This window comes from Mugil cephalus, chromosome 7, assembly GCF_022458985.1.
Source record: "Mugil cephalus isolate CIBA_MC_2020 chromosome 7, CIBA_Mcephalus_1.1, whole genome shotgun sequence".
Classification (NCBI taxonomy): Eukaryota; Metazoa; Chordata; class Actinopteri; order Mugiliformes; family Mugilidae; genus Mugil; species Mugil cephalus.
In genome coordinates this window covers 9,394,512-9,410,824 of record NC_061776.1, presented here as the reverse complement: position 1 = coordinate 9,410,824, position 16,313 = coordinate 9,394,512, and the positions used below count along the sequence as shown (strand labels likewise).

Below are 16,313 nucleotides of genomic sequence, written 5' to 3'. Positions count from 1 at the left end.
TGAAATTAGAAAATATATGTAAAGAATGTTATGTGACTTCAGTTTCCTACAATAAAGAAAAATCTTGAATATGAATTACTTTATTTGCTTTCTCTCAGTAAACAACTGTTACATCCCATCTCTATTATTTATTTATTTATTTTTGTGGGTGCACTTATCACTCGCCCTCTCAAATCAAACCTCCACGAATCCCTGCCATTCATAACACTGCGCCACCTCCTCATCCTCCACCCACCCCTCGCTTGGATACATAATGTGATCAGCAGGCCAGGGGAGGCTCATCCAATGAAAAAGTGGGAGTGCCGTACCCTGTGAGGCGATTGGCTCCCCTGACACTAAGCAGACCGAGCTGGAGCCTGCAGATCAGGGATTAGGGGTGGGTCTTTATGCATGCTGAAATGTGTTGCTCCTGCACAGGAGGCCTTGTAGTGTTCTTACGTTACTCAGGAGAAGCCAGGCAGATCAACAGTGGCTCCAGGTTAACCAATTTTCCGACTCACCCTCAGATGATATAGGCCTGTCTGCATCTGTCCTGCAACAATGGTTGTTCCCGAATCCCAGGACACAATGTACTACCCTCCTAGTGACTTGCAGAAGGATGCTCATGTGGCTGATTTTAGCTCGTATCTGGCATTATACAGGAAGTCTCTTGAGAATCCAGAAGGTAGGTCAATCACGTCTGTATTTTTAGTGCAGCGTTTGCAGCATGTCCTTGCATTTCCTACCCTGCCTCTATAACAATATCTCTTTGTCTAATGATCCTCATCCAGAGCGTGCAACTGTAACAAAAAGTGTCACTGTGTTTTAGCCTTCTGGAAGGAGATTGCTGATAAGTTTTTTTGGAAGAAGCCAGCCACCGGACCAGTTCTGCAGTACAACTTTGATGTGAAACAGGGGAGCATATATGTCAAATGCATGGATGGAGCCAAGACCAACATGTGCTACAATGTCTTGGACAGGCATGTGATGGAGGGGAACCTCGGTGAAAAGGTTGCCTATTATTGGTAAGCAGCAACCCCCTCCCCTCCCCCCAATGAATGATGGCTTGGATTGGACGTACTGTCCAGAGCTATGTGAGGTATTCCAGTCAGTATCTGTGTCCCCTGTGTCGACACAACGCACCAAAACAAACCTTGGTCAGTAACAACAAAGTGTCAGCACCTCAAAGTTCCTCATGTCAGAATCAAAGGAAGACATTTACCAGGAGGTTTTGCAAAATGTCCCGGTATCTGGTACAATACAGAAACCAGCTTCAATTCGAATCTTCTCCTAAAATCAATTCAGAGCCAAACAAATCTGATTTCAGATTTTCAGAACTAAAAAAAACAAACTAAACTGCTTCCTACACAGACGCTCCTACACAAGTCACCATAAAGGCTACACTATATGTTGTTTAGCCATTACATTACAGTGCATATTTGTCCTGTCAACTGAAGACGCTTAGCAAACACAAAATAGTTGTCCTGCAAGCTCAGCGGTATAGGGGTTCAGTGGAACTGGGCTCATTGGCATCATCACCCTCACCGCTGTCTTCATGCTGTCTGCACTATGGAACAAACACTTATATAATATGTCTGCTCGGGGGATCGCCGTGGCGCTTCCAGCACACCGTACAAGGAGAATATAGTCGATGTACAAGTTATCAGCGAGCACATGGCTTGTTTTGACCACCAGTTAAACACCTGAAGGATTCATGCCTTTTCTAAACATAATTTGCAAAACAGTCTTCAGTGGTACAACACTGCAAATATATAGACAGTGAAATATATTTTCTAATCACTTGTTACTGCCACTAATACAAAGATGTTATAAAAACACTTTAGCAGTGCTGTCTGCAAAGCTGCACTCAATTAACAATTCAAACCGACAAATAAAAGCTGTCAAAGTAAAAGTAGAGAGAAAGAGTTCCATAGTAGGGGTTTAATAAACATGATTTTTTCAGGTTTCAACTAATTTTTCTTAAGCGTTCAATGTGCAAATTGGTTCAGTTTCATCTGTGGATTCTGTGCATACGATGAAAGAAGAACCATTGTGTGTCAAAGTATTCATGACAAACTGAAATCAGCTGTTTTAAAATGTCCTGTTAAATTAATGAAAGAGAGCTGACATCTTTTTTTTTTACGAGTTTACATTATCTGACTATAGGTTTCATAGGCAATGTGATATCACAGTGTGCAGACAATAAACCCAATAAGACAATGAGGTCAAAGCTGTAGGACAGAAAAAAAAATTTTTTTTTTTTTTTATATATCTATGAAAACATTACAAAGTAGTGGTAATCATGCATTATATTTTCTACATTGAACTAGTGTGCTGTCAATACAGATATTTTGTAATTAAAGTATCTGCAGCTAAAAGAAGCTTCAACATGTTTGGATCTACAAAGAAGTCACACTAAACCATGAAGTAGTTTATAAATGACAAAAAGAAATAAATTTAAACAGTGCAAAGACTGAGAACTGGAGTAAAGTTCTCAGCTTATGTCTTTAAGACTTAAGTAGGACAGTTTTGAATAAGCGACAGCTGTCAAAGAGCTTTTTTTTAGAAACACTTGAGAAAATCTTATTACAGTAGTCATAAGGCGTGGAGTAGGTTTTTAAACATTGTTTGTCTCTAAATCACGTTTCATCTGTCATGTTGTTGTATATATGTTTAAACGTCTGGGTTTTAGTTTTCAGATTAAAAAAAAATTCTATTTTAAATTCTACTTCAAATTCTATTTTAAATTCTACTTAAATTCTTATTGAAATGTAAGGTTTTTGACACATTTTTGCTTAACACACCTTTTAAAAATAACCATAGGAAATATTATTTTGTAATTTAAATTAACAGAATAATGTATTAAAAGTTGAACTAAAAAGGTGCGAGTATTGAGCCCTGGGGAACTCCATGCATGATTTTCGTTTGCCCTGATAAACATTTCCCAGAAGACTCAGAGAAGTAGGAGATTAAAGACTCCTGGCACTGAGCAGAGGGTTTTTAGCACTTAGTGTTAAATCAATAGCTGTTACATGTATGATTGCAGAGTTTCATCATTGCAGTCCATTATTTCACCATTCCCAGCCCGGTGATAAGGTTGGTGCCAGGTTGTTGCAGTGCTTTGGCTTCTCTCCCATACCGCAGGCTTCTTACCACACTATCTGCTGGCCTGTGTCTCACACTGCCATGTAGTCTTCCAAAAAATGTCCTGACAAGCATCCAAACCTAATATAGACCCACTAGCACCAGGAACAGGTTATCTCCCCTGTGAACTCGCAGAACTCAAAGAAGGCTCGATGACTCTGGAATAAAATGACCGGTGTGGCGCAGCTTCTTATTGACACATATTGACCTGATACAGAATCTACGGGTTTTTGAAATGCAGTTACAGATTTGATAGTGTTTCTTGTCTTGTGCATCATCTTCTCAGGGAAGGAAACTCACCTGACCATCACATGACCATCACGTACCGCCAGCTGCTGAGCCAGGTCTGCCGCTGCGCCAATGTGCTCAAGCAAATGGGTGAGAACCTGAGGTCATTCCCATCTACAGACAATTAAACATCCAAATGATGTTAATTAACAAACCTCTCATTTGATCCTATGTTGGGGAAACATGCTTTTAACCCATTGATTTGTACACAGAAAGAGCAGTGAGCAGTGGTCAGTCAGTTTAGGGGAAGTTTAGCCATGGATGTAGGGGAATTTAAATCAATAACCCTACAAATGTGGCATTCATGTGGATGTTGCTTAGAGATGTAGCACCCACCTAGACCAGACCAGACCAGACCAGACACCCCCACCCCACAGCAATGGCACTCATTGAGCAGCCCTAGTAGGATCCCTAGTAGGATTTCTGTAGAAAACAAGAAAAAACATGGAGGACAGCACAAGATTCCAAACTGATTAACCTTCTTGTGGGATGATCCACAGAGGAACTTCCCCTCAACCCATAGGACCTAAAGACCCCCCACCAACAACATCCCGTTGCCACACACAGGACACCCTCAGATGGACCTTCTCTATTCTCTGATGAGACACAGCTTTTATGGAGGCACAAAGAAAACCTATACAATATTAGGAAGGTGGTCATAATGTTATGTCTGATCGGTGTACGTCCCTCTATTAATCCACTAGCCAGTAATCAGTAACATATGCAAAACTGTCATCTACGGCCAAGGACATGAGCTTGGCTGATGTTTTCCGTGACGATTATGACGCATGTCATAGCTCAACAGATATAGATCCATACACTATGCGATCATGCAGTACATCACCTGGCCCGAGTCCGACATCACTACCATTGTTGGACCTGAGTGGAGACATGACCCGGGGTGTATATGGTCTTGGAATTTCACCCTTCAAAATTAGAAGATCATAAACGCCTGTGTCTTTTTATCAAGGTGTGAAGAAGGGAGACCGGGTGTCCATCTACCTGCCCATGATCCCGGAGCTCGTCTACACCATGCTGGCCTGTGCCAGGATAGGAGCCATCCACTCAGTTGTGGTGAGCACTTTGATGAAGCACTTCATTCACCAGCTTTGCGGGATTTAAAATGTACCATTTTAGATCAAGTCCAAGTTGGATGTGAGAGTTACTACAGTTCAAAAACTTTCTTCCACTGACATAGAGTCATTATTTGCAGGAATCAGTCACATTGTTTTATACTAATACTAGAAAATGCTGGTCTTCTTTTACCTCCAGTTTCCAATTTTGCACACATATACGTTGTCAGCGTTTGCTGCTCTGACCTCATTTCCACAGCAACATATAAAAAAACCTTCAGCTGAAACTCTTTCCTCCGTCGGTGCAGACTGACCCAGCTCCAGATCCAACACTTATCAGCTGTATTCTGTGTGCACGCTGACAGCACCTGCACCGAATATGTGGGTCAGACATTTACTGGCAGCTTCCAGCTTGGGTGGGAATCAGAGTCGGTGTAATTTTGCAAGCAAGCCAACCCTATTTTAGATATTTAACCTTGCTCTTCCACGCAAAGGTTAGTGTCCCTGTTAGAAATATCTCCAGGCACCGGCTCCAAGAGGGGATCTTTTTATGACTTACAAAGGCCTGTTTTTGGCAGACTTGAGTGTAAGCGACCTTGCCTGTGCCTGGTCATGGTTGTCTGTCGTCCAACTCTTGAGTTTTTACTATATTAGACATCATCAAGACTTAGAAACACGATGATCTCTGGGACGCTGCCAGTCTGCTGGATTCTCATGTGACTGTTTGGCATAAAATCCAATCATACATGGAGCCAACCGGGGACAGCCAGCGCCTGTCATGCTGAGTCCAGAGTCAGTGACATTTTGCTGAGTCCTCAGTGACCTGACTGAGAAAGCTGCCATCAACAGTGAAACTTTATGCTCCGCGAACTATTAACCTTGGCCGGACAAGAAGCGGCTGGCAGGGGACGCACACGCCGATCATATAAAAGAGCAATTAATAGAAGTCTGACTCATTATGTGAGATTAAACGAGGTTACTCATCTATAAATGGCAACTAGAGGGAACAGCATGCACCATCACTGTGTCTGTTGCTTCTTAAACATAACTACACACACTACACTGTTACTTTGTGTCCCAGAAAAAAAAAAAAAAAAGATGCGTTCTTATTTTTACCTTCAGCTCGACTAAAATGTACTTTCAGTTTTAAAAGTAGCACATTGTAGATTTTTGTTTTGCTTGAAGCAACATATAAGAGTTAGGCTAAAAGCAAAAATATTGTTTGTTGTAATGATGATGTGGAAAATATAAAGTGAACTTATGTCATATTTGTGGGGTCTTCCTCTGGGAACGACTGACACAGTTGATCGGTCTAAGATATGACACAAACATAAAGTCCAAACTGCAAAAAATAATTTTCAGGACTTCTGTTCCTAGAAACTAATCTACCAAGCTTATGGTGAGCTCAGAGCTTTTCGTCAACCCAGATGGAGCATTGGCGGTATTTTATTTTGAGCTAGCTCTGTCCTAGAAATATTTTTAGGGTTCAACTTCACTCAGATAACATTTGGTTTGTGAAATATCCCAATATTAAACTAAACTTAAACTACATGGAGAACATTTTTACATAACATATTTTCACGATTAGCTGATGGAGACCAAAAACACAAATACTTCCAGGGTGAATACTGGTCATAAAACCATCAGGTGACCAGAAACAGCTAAATAGCTAGCCGTTAACAAGTTAATACGTCAGATTTGCCTTCTAGTGGTTAAAAATGTATTCACCAACTGTTATGTGACATAATTTGGTCTGTGTTAATACATAAAATACGTATTTATACATGTGGTTCTCTTTTCGTGTTCAGTTCGCAGGTTTCTCCTCCGAGTCTCTGTGTGAGAGGATCATGGATGCACAGAGCTGCGTACTGGTGACGGCAGGTACGTCCAGCACTGAAGCGTTAGACCATAGGTCTTCAACAGGGGGTCTGCGACCCCTATGGGGTCTGCACAGGTACTGCAGGAGGGAGTCGGAAAATCTTTGGTTGATTAGACTTTTTTTATATATTTTTCTAATTTTACCCCCAAAATTTAAACATGTTTAAACTCACACTGATGTGAATCCAACATATTTTAGTGAAGGGATAAATCGAGGTTATTTGTCAGACAGCACTTCAATCATTCAGCAATACAGGAGCTGCTTCAGCTGCACACTTTTGTCACACAGAGCACCACACTAGACCTGTCAATCTAAGCCTCCTGTACACAGTAGGCCCCACCCCTATCGCTGCTGAGCCAATCACGAGGCCACATATTACTGGCTCTGTCAGGTTCCCCACAATTGGCGAGAATATTCAGTTCCCAGGTGAAATTCAAACTCATGCTGCAATATGGAAGCTAACAGTGCAGCTAGCACCCATTACTCAACTATGATGATTCACTGTACCTACTACATTTAGCTATGTTTAAAGTTAAATGTATGTATGCATGTTGGAAATTTGAACATGTATTATTTGAATAGCTTTATATTGAATGCAAAATGATGAAATCTATCTATATGCAGATGGTGTTTACAGAGGAGAGAAGCTGATCAACCTGAAGCAGATTGCAGACGAGGCTCTGGAGAAGTGCAGGGAAAAGTGAGTCCCACCCCAACCACCATCACCCAACTCTTCCCAGCAGCCTCTCTTTTTATTTACTCTAGCCGCATAATGGTAATCAGCGTGCATTTTCCACCTCCAACCTCATTCAAAACATGTCTTAATACGATTGTCACGATGCCACTGTTATGGAAACTATCAACATCATACGGATTTGCAATGAAACTGGCCACTGCAACGTATCTCTGGTATCTCATATAGTGACGTGAATGTCAATAAGACGTATTTCAAGCTTCAGCCGCCTGCAGCTTTAATTGTGAAGGCCCAGACAGATTCCTTTGACTCCTGCAACGCATGACGGCTGAAATGTGATCGGATGATGCAAAAGTTACACTGCCAGAAGCACCACAGCTGAGAGACAGACCAGCCATAACATGAAAAACACAGCCTATTAGGAATAATTTAATAATATTAATGGGAAAATATTGAAAAGGGATAAAGGTTAGGCCAGCAGAGAAGGTTTTGCTGGCCCTGACAGCCCAGCACTGCTGGTAACAGGACTCACTGGAACACGAGATTGCATGCAGTGTAATCAGCTGTTATCAGAGATGGCGAAAAAAAAAACAAAACAAAAAAAACCCCACGCTGCCGGGATTTCACGTTACGAGGTTGCCGGGCAACGTGGAGCACTTAGATTCATCAGGGATGCCCAAGCTGCTCGTCTCCCATGGCAACACGAGCCTAGGAGGGATGTAAGAAGCACGGCACGCTCTGAAGGGTTATGAGTACGAGGGGTAAAGATGTGGCCATGTATGTTTTACCTTTAAATACTATAAATACTTAAATACTAAACACTGAACTTTTTACAGAAATTCACAGCTCTTGTATTTTCTCCATATTTCACTCTATCATCTACTTTTACTGACATAACTAAGATTGGGAATCGCAGTTGATTAAAATGCAGAAAAAATGAGAAATAATGCTCATAAAACTAAACTGTAAATATAATAATAATAATAATAATAATAATGTTATTTTTGTTTCCTCACAGTGCGTCGTCTAGTGTCACCAAATGCCTCGTCATCAAGCACCACGCACTGAGGACGAAAAGCGGAGCTACATGCAATAAACTACAGGTACACATGTTTTTAAGAATAAGACGGTTGGGAGATTTTAAACGTCTAAACTAAATATAACAGTGTAAAGTAGAATCAAATATTTACATTTGAATCAAATTCCAACAATGAAATGTTATACAATGCTTCACCTTAACTACACAAAAAGCTGCATGTTTTATGTGAATTTAAGAAAGGACAGGACTGACTGAAAGTGCATTGTCATATAGTAGAAGTAAATGCACCAGAAATAAAAAGGCACAAATACTCTAAAACTTGGCCTCTTGTGTTGCTGCCAGTTTTTTTTATTTTTTTGGCACACTTTTGTGAGCAGCTGTAATGAGAGGGCTGATGTGTTGGATGTGCTCCTGCTTCTTTCAGACCCCCTGGGACTCGGAGTGTGACATCTGGTGGGATGAGGTGATGAGAGACTCACCTGAAGAGTGTGAACCTGAGTGGCTGGACGCTGAGGACCCGCTGTTCATCCTCTACACCAGCGGCTCCACTGGCAAACCCAAGGTGACACGCAGGGATTTTTATGTTTTCTTATGTTTTCTTCTTATAGTAGATAGTATAGTAGTTCATAAAAAAAAGAATTAAAATCCTGTAATGATGTTAACCGTGCCAGCCTTGCTACCTGTAGGGAAATATTGAGAGTTAATGGTTTTATTTCCAGTGTTAAGAGGCATGAATGCTAGAAAGTTATCAGTCCTCTGCAAGCGCCGTAACAGCATTTATATTATTTTATTTAATTTTGTGTTTTCGTGCAGAACACAACATCTAACAATATGAAATCCTTTCTATGTCTTGTTTCTCTCAGACATGTTTCCATTATTTAAGAGGATGCTCAGTATAAAATTGAATTGCTTACATTGTGTCTCCAAAATGAAGTCGATTCCCTAGTGTCCCCTCGACATACGGTGGATACAAGAAGTCTGTTTTATTCCACATTTAGGAGTAAAACTAAAATTGTTGACGCACCTAATGTTGTTTGATACCACCGGTTTTCTTTCCGATATCTTACTGAGTGAAACTGAGGCTGATATCGGCGATACTGATAATGATACTTTGTGTAAATACACCATAAATGTGTGTGGTAAACCTAGAACAAAGTAGTGTATTTCAAATCATAGCTTCATAAAGAATACAAGACATCAATTTATTTATTTATTGTAAACTCTTAAGTATATTGAGGTTTTGGCCTCATTCACTACAGAACAGAGCTAACACAACAAAAGAAAACCAAACAGAGGACAAAATCATACAAAATATGTGAAAATGCTGTTTCAAATCGTGTTTCAAATGACGGAAGTACCAAAAGCATCGATATTTTGATTTGAGAATCGATTTTAGAGCATAAAGACCTGGTATCGGAAGTATCGATATTTCTATATCGATCCACACATCACTAACGTACATCTTTTCAATATCTGCCCATCCTCCTTTGCAAAAAAAACACTCCAAATCTCTCAGATTACGAGGGCATCGTCTGTGCACAGCCCTCTTCAGATCGCCCCCAACAGATTTTCAATCAGAGCCAGGTCAAGGCTCTGACTGAGCCATTAAAAAAAACTTTGGGTCGTTGTCGTGTGGAATGATAAAGTTCCTCTACATTTCCAGTTTTTTCCTAGCAGAAGTACAAAGATTTTGTATCAAAACTCACTGGTATATAGAATTGTTCATAATCTCATAATCTGCTCCACCAAAAATAACGAATCAGGACCAACGCAAGAAAAACATCTCCAAAGCATGATGCTGCCACCTCCATGCTTCGTGTATTTTTTGGGTATTTTTTCTGCAAACCTTTATGCCCAAAAAGTTCAACCTTGGTTTCTTGAGATCATACCACATCTCCCCACATGTTTGTGAGAGAACTTCAAATGAGTTTTTTTTTTTGCCAAATGTGGTCAGGAAAAGAAGTCCGTGTTGCCATCCTACCCCGCGGCCCAGACATCTGACGAATCTGAAGGAGATTGTTGTCACATGTACTACTCAGCCAGTACTTTCCAGAAATTCCTGCACTTCCTTTAATGTTGCTGTAGGCCTCTTGGCAGCCTCCCAGACCAGTTTTCTTCTCGTCTTTTCGTTCTCGGAGGGACGTCCAGTAACCCGTAATCTCCTCCATCCCTTCAACTTCCTGCCCTTTGTGTCCTGCACAGGGCGTCCTCCACACCATTGCTGGATATCTGCTCTACACGTCGCTGACCTTCAAGTACGTTTTCGACCATCACCACGACGACGTCTACTGGTGCACAGCCGACATCGGCTGGATCACCGGCCACTCCTACATCACCTACGGCCCCCTCGCCAACGGTGCCACAAGTGTTCTGGTGAGTCGAGTCGACATCGGTTAAAGGGAGGGTGAATTTAATCATCAGTGCCTGTAGCTGGAGCAGAAACTTCCATGTGTTATACTTTTTTTTCCTTTTTCCAGTTTGAAGGAATCCCAGTCCACCCTCACGTCGGTCGCTTCTGGGAGATAATTGAAAAGTATAAAGTGACCAAGTTCTACACAGCTCCCACGGCCATCCGCCTGCTGATGAAGTACGGACGGGAACCGCTGCAGAAGTAAGTGGATGCATGAGAAACGTTTTGACGAGGTGGACACGAGTTTCTTCTTATGCAATATTTACATACCCCACCTACACTGATCAGCCACAACATTATGACCGCTGACAGGAGACGTTAATAACACCTTGTGACAATTTAATGTTCTGCTGGGAAACTTTTGGACCTGGCATTCATTCATGTGAATGTTGCTTAGACATGTAGCGCCCAACTAGACCAGACCAGGCACCCCCACCCCATAGCAATGACACTTATTGATGGCAGCAGACATCCCCAGCAGCCTGACACAGACACACATAAAAATGGTTCAAGAACAACTCAAAAAACATGAAAAATGTCTCCAAATTCACCCCTTTATTACCCAAAGACCCCCCACTAACAACATCCTGTAACCAGACCCCCTCAGAAGGCCCATGTCCATTCTCTCATGAGTCATTCCTAGCTGTTTCCTCCTGTTTCCAGTCTTTGTGCTATGCTGAGGTGAAACCTTGATACCCAGGACCTCAGTAACAGCATGAAGACCCAGTACGAGTTATCTGAGGGATAATAATTTCTTACATTCGTCAGGTACGACCTCTCCAGCCTGAGGATTCTGGGAACTGTGGGCGAGCCGATCAATCCGGAGGCGTGGCAGTGGTACCACGGGGTGGTCGGTCAGGGCAGGTGTCCCGTGGTCGACACTTTCTGGCAGACAGAGACGGTAATAAACACACACGTTATCAAGTTTGAGACGATGGGTGATGTTTATTCTTTATCTCAAGATGAAGTTTTTTCTGTTTCTTTGCAGGGAGGTCATGTCTTGACTCCTCTACCTGCAGCCACGCCGCTGAAACCAGGCTCCGCTGTAAGAGACATCTCCTTCATATTCATATTTAAATTCATGGGGTTGCAGGAAAAGACTCCCAAAGAAGAATTAATGTAACTTTGGGCCATAATTTCGTAGAAGTTATCTGTAAAACATTAACAGATTTAGCTTTTTTTTCAATCTTGAATCTTCTTAACTCCAGATATTATATCACTTCATTTAGTAACTGTGATCAGTCTTGGTGCCATGAGGCTTATAAACGATCCCCAGAAATCCCATTGAAGTCTCCAGAGCTCCAGAGCTCATAAATACTTAAATATAACGACACTGGTGCAAGTTCACAGTGGGAAATTCAGTCGTCTCAGCTCATAGGTCTTCAACAGGGGGTCCGTGACCCCTAGGGGGTCCATGGAGGTACTGCAGGGTTTTTTTTTTTTTTTTACTTTTCCCCCATAAATCTAAATATCTTTAAATACACATTAACATGAATAAAACATTTTTTAGTAAAGGGATAAATGGAGGCAGAAGACGTTACTGCTGCCATAGTGTTGCATATGTTTGAAATAAAAAATAATATTTAAGTCTGTGTATTATTTGAATAGCTTAATATTTAATATGCAATATGATAATAATAATGTATATTTATAAATAGCATTAGGCTGAGTTTAATATAGAACACATATAATAGGTAGGGGGTAACTACTTAATCTCTCCATGCCTGAAAAACCCCTGCCTCTCAGCTGATTGTATGTTTAGGATATACAGTAGCTTCTTTACTTTGTGGGTTTTGTTTTAAGGACATTTGAGATATTCTTTACTGTGATCCAGGTTATGAATCACTGAAATAAAAAAAAATCCTCCAATTTCAGACCTTTCCTTTCTTTGGAGTGGAGCCGACGATCCTCAACGAGCACGGAGAGGAACTGGAAGGAGAGGCCGAGGGTTATCTGGTGAGTTTCCCTTCAGTTCAACCAACTAGTTTGACCTCTTTTGTTTTGTTTTTATTATTATTTTAAATTCTTTTATCCCCCTTGGCTTGCTTGTAATTATTTTTCGAGATCTATATATACTACAGGCCAAAAGTTTGGAAGCAACTTCAAGTTTCTGTTCACAATGCCTTTCTTAACAAGCAGTTATAGTAATATATATTTTGGGATGTATTTACTGCATGATCAGACTTTGCTTTTATTGATATGAACCGTTTTTTAGTCGTATGTTAATGTTATCGGACCATTGCTGAATAAATGTGCTGCTGTTAAAGCCAGAGGAGATTACTTTGAAGAAGCAAGAAAAACTCAAATACCTGCTAATTATAGAATTATACAAATATCTTCTGATAAGTTACTCTTTATATAATATTAATGTTTATTTTGATGCTAAGTTTACCAGTGAAACTATGATCTTTTATGTACAAATTTGATCTTATTCCAAACTTTTGGCCAGTAGTGTAAAATTCTGTTTAATTTCACTGAACTGGGGGTAACGCTTCTATTTTTTTTTGTGTGTATTCTTTGGGTTTGGTGCAGGTGTTCAGGCGGCCCTGGCCAGGAATAATGCGCACCGTGTTCCAAAACCACGAGCGTTTCGAGAACACCTACTTCAAGAAGTTTCCAGGCTTTTATGTGACTGGTGACGGTGAGGCACACAAAACATTTCAGTACCATAAGTGTACACCTCGATTTTCTTGCTCAAATACCAGAGTCCCTCTCAAGTGGGTGAAAAAAAAATTGAGGGGGGGGGGTTATGCAACTTGCTTTCTTTTCTTGCAGGCTGCAGGCGGGATAAAGACGGCTATTACTGGATCACAGGGAGAATAGACGACATGCTGAATGTGTCAGGTACCGCGCTGTGATGTCACTGGAAACCTTTTTTTAAAAAAAAACATAAAGCAACAATAGATATTTTTAGTCTGTTATGCAACTTCAAAATGTAAACACTTCTCCGTAAAGGGCGTTCTCATCGTTTTTTTTTTTCTTTCTCCTCCAGGACACCTGATGAGCACAGCGGAGGTGGAGGCGGCTCTGACGGTGCACCAGGCTGTGGCCGAGGCTGCAGTGGTGAGTCGTCCTCACAAGGTGAAGGGAGAGTGTCTCTACTGCTTTGTCACGCTAAAACACAGCAGGGAGTTCAACCGCACGCTGGTGGACGAGCTCAAGAGACTGGGTGAGGCTCTTTGAATCGGGGTTACAGGAAACGATTTGTTCTGAGTGGATTTTTAGTTTCAGTTAATTTAATGCTAGTCTCAGTTGTATTTTGTATGAAATGATGACCACAATCTATTATCCATTATATCTATTATTATCTAGTACAGCATTATTATTATATGCCCTGTCTTATATCATAGTATCTATAGCCCGTCCATATGTGGACAGTGTGTACACCGATCAGTCATAACATTATGACCACTGACAGGAGAAGTTAAAAACATCGACCATCTTGTGACGATACAATATTTTTGTAACTTTTGGACCTGGCATTCAAGGATTCAAGAATTTTTATTTGTCATTTGCAACCGTACAGAAGCATGAGATTGAATAATATTATGTACTCAGGTCCCAGACTATGTCCCATAGTAACTACATAGATACTAAGTAAATAAATAGTATAGTTAAGAATGAAGATAAAAAAGAGGTAAATAAAGTTGAAATCTTAATAAAAATGGCAACAAAGCAGCATGAATTTGTGCAAGTTGCATGTGGATGTTACTTAGACATGTACCACTCACCTAGACCAGACCAGGAACCCACACCCATAGTAATGACACTCCCTGATGGAAGCAGCCATCCCCAGCAGGATGCAGCCTGACACAGACACATAAAAAACAACTTAGAAAACATGAAGAACAGAACAAGGTGTTGACCTGGCCTCCAAATTCACTAGATCCCAAACTGATCAAGTATCTGTAGGATGATCCACAGAGACCCCTCCACTACTAAAAGCATCCTGCTGGATTCCTGACTCTTGACTGTGGAGAGGGATCTTACAGGGTGTCCAATGATTTTGGAGCAGATCTTCATTAACACCAATCAGCCGGTTTCTATCTTGAAGTGAGATGGAACCGGCACGTGAAGGAGAGGCTGTTGATTCTCCAGATGCATGTCCATTCTCTGATGAGTCACAACTGTTTTTGAGTCACAATGGAGACCTGCACATTATTAGGAAGGTGGTCAAAATGTTATGCCTGATCGGTGCAATGTGTACACAGTTAAAAAACATCTTCCACATTGAGGCCACATTTTAGTCTGGGATTGATTCCTGTTTTCTCTTCTCAGTGAGAGAAAGAATCGGACCAATCGCCACACCGGACTTCATTCAAAACGCCCCGGCGCTCCCTAAAACCCGCTCAGGTGATTTACTCAACGACTCCTTTTTAACTCAGCGTCCTCCTCCTCCCCCTCGTCTGCAACGACCGTCTCTCTCCCTCCTCTTTCAGGTAAGATCATGAGGCGAATCCTGCGGCAGATCGCCCGTAACGAGAAGGACATGGGCGACCTCTCCACGCTGGCCGACCCCAAGGTGGTGGAGGTGCTGTTCAGCCACAGATGCGAAGCCGCGCCCTGAACAAAACCTCCTTCGTCTCTACATCTCTTTTCTAATATATGCAACACATATGCAGACAATCACACAACTGTTAATTCTGGATCAGCATCTGACTGATTGTTGGGCATTCTTTGACAGGGCTGGGATCAGAAAAACATAATGCAGCTGAGGCGTCTAGGTTACGGTTTTTATCGTGTGTGAAGGGAACTAAAATAGAAGGTAGCGATAATATTTGTGTACATGTTCTGATATGAGGCTGCTGGTGGTTTGCGTTTGGGCCAAAAAACGTCACACACATGCATGGAGGAAGAAGTGAGTGTTTCTTGATGAATATAGATGATGATGATGTGATATGTATGATGTATATTTTAAATCGGTTATATGTTTTCATGACCTGAGAATAAATTGTGTTGAATCCTAACGGTTGCTTTTGTTCTTTTAACCTCTAAGCACGGCGGTGGATTAATGCCCTCATGTGGTAGGAATCGCCCTCTGCAGCTGCTGCCTGACGTTTGGCTGTAAAAGCCTTTTCATTCATTCATTTATTTATTTTAAATGCTGCTGCTGCTGAGGCTCTCTACCTTTTGTTGTGAATGATGCAGGGCGCACACCGCACACACACACATTTGCGGCTTTGATGATATGATCTGTGCAGCAGGGGGGCAACGATTACGGGAGACCACAAAAAAAAATGAAAAAAGGCTGTTTTATCGTAAGGGCAGTGCCATCTTTTGAAATTACGAGCATCAGTTGTCTTGAAAAAGAAGGAAAAATCTGTAGTTTTAGGGGGATCAGATTGCAGCAGGCTGCTTTGAAAGTCGCTCAGAGGGACACTTCTTCTTCTTCTTCTTCTTTTTTTTTTGTTGTTTGTTTACCTCTTCTCCGTCCCCTCCTCGCCAGCCCGTGACACGAGAAACGCGTCGACGTGTAGGTGGAGAGGACGAGGAACGAGGCCCGGCGATCGCCAGCGTTACATCATCACCCCCTTCTCCCCAGCAGCAAGAAGAGGGGTTACCATGACAACTTCCACCACCACCCTCCCCACATCTTCAAATCCCACCTTCCTTTTCCTTCCTCCTCTGGTCCCAGCTGCAGCAAGTCTGCAGATGTTTTGTAACCAGATGCAGGCTCTCCATTGCTTTTTACACAGTCATTCTTCTATTAGACTTATATATATATATCTTCATTTATATCTATCTATACAGATATATATATACGTTTTTAGCTGATAGAGAAATGGACAAATTGCGAGCATATGTAG

At 41.5% G+C, this 16,313-nt stretch overlaps 1 protein-coding gene across 1 annotated transcript; it reads left to right on the top strand.

Annotated features, from left to right (window-relative positions):
- The first annotated feature begins 374 nt into the window (after positions 1–374).
- Positions 375–15,471, top strand: acss2l (acyl-CoA synthetase short chain family member 2 like). The gene is made up of 18 exons (XM_047588837.1): positions 375–664; positions 809–1,004; positions 3,410–3,501; positions 4,382–4,485; positions 6,293–6,365; positions 6,988–7,063; positions 8,076–8,160; positions 8,521–8,658; positions 10,299–10,469; positions 10,574–10,707; positions 11,275–11,407; positions 11,495–11,551; positions 12,382–12,462; positions 13,039–13,147; positions 13,282–13,350; positions 13,499–13,675; positions 14,785–14,859; positions 14,946–15,471. The coding sequence occupies exons 1-18, from the start codon at positions 541–543 to the stop codon at positions 15,071–15,073; spliced, it is 2,022 nt and encodes a 673-aa protein (XP_047444793.1). The 5' UTR covers positions 375–540; the 3' UTR covers positions 15,074–15,471.
- Positions 15,472–16,313: the final 842 nt, after the last annotated feature.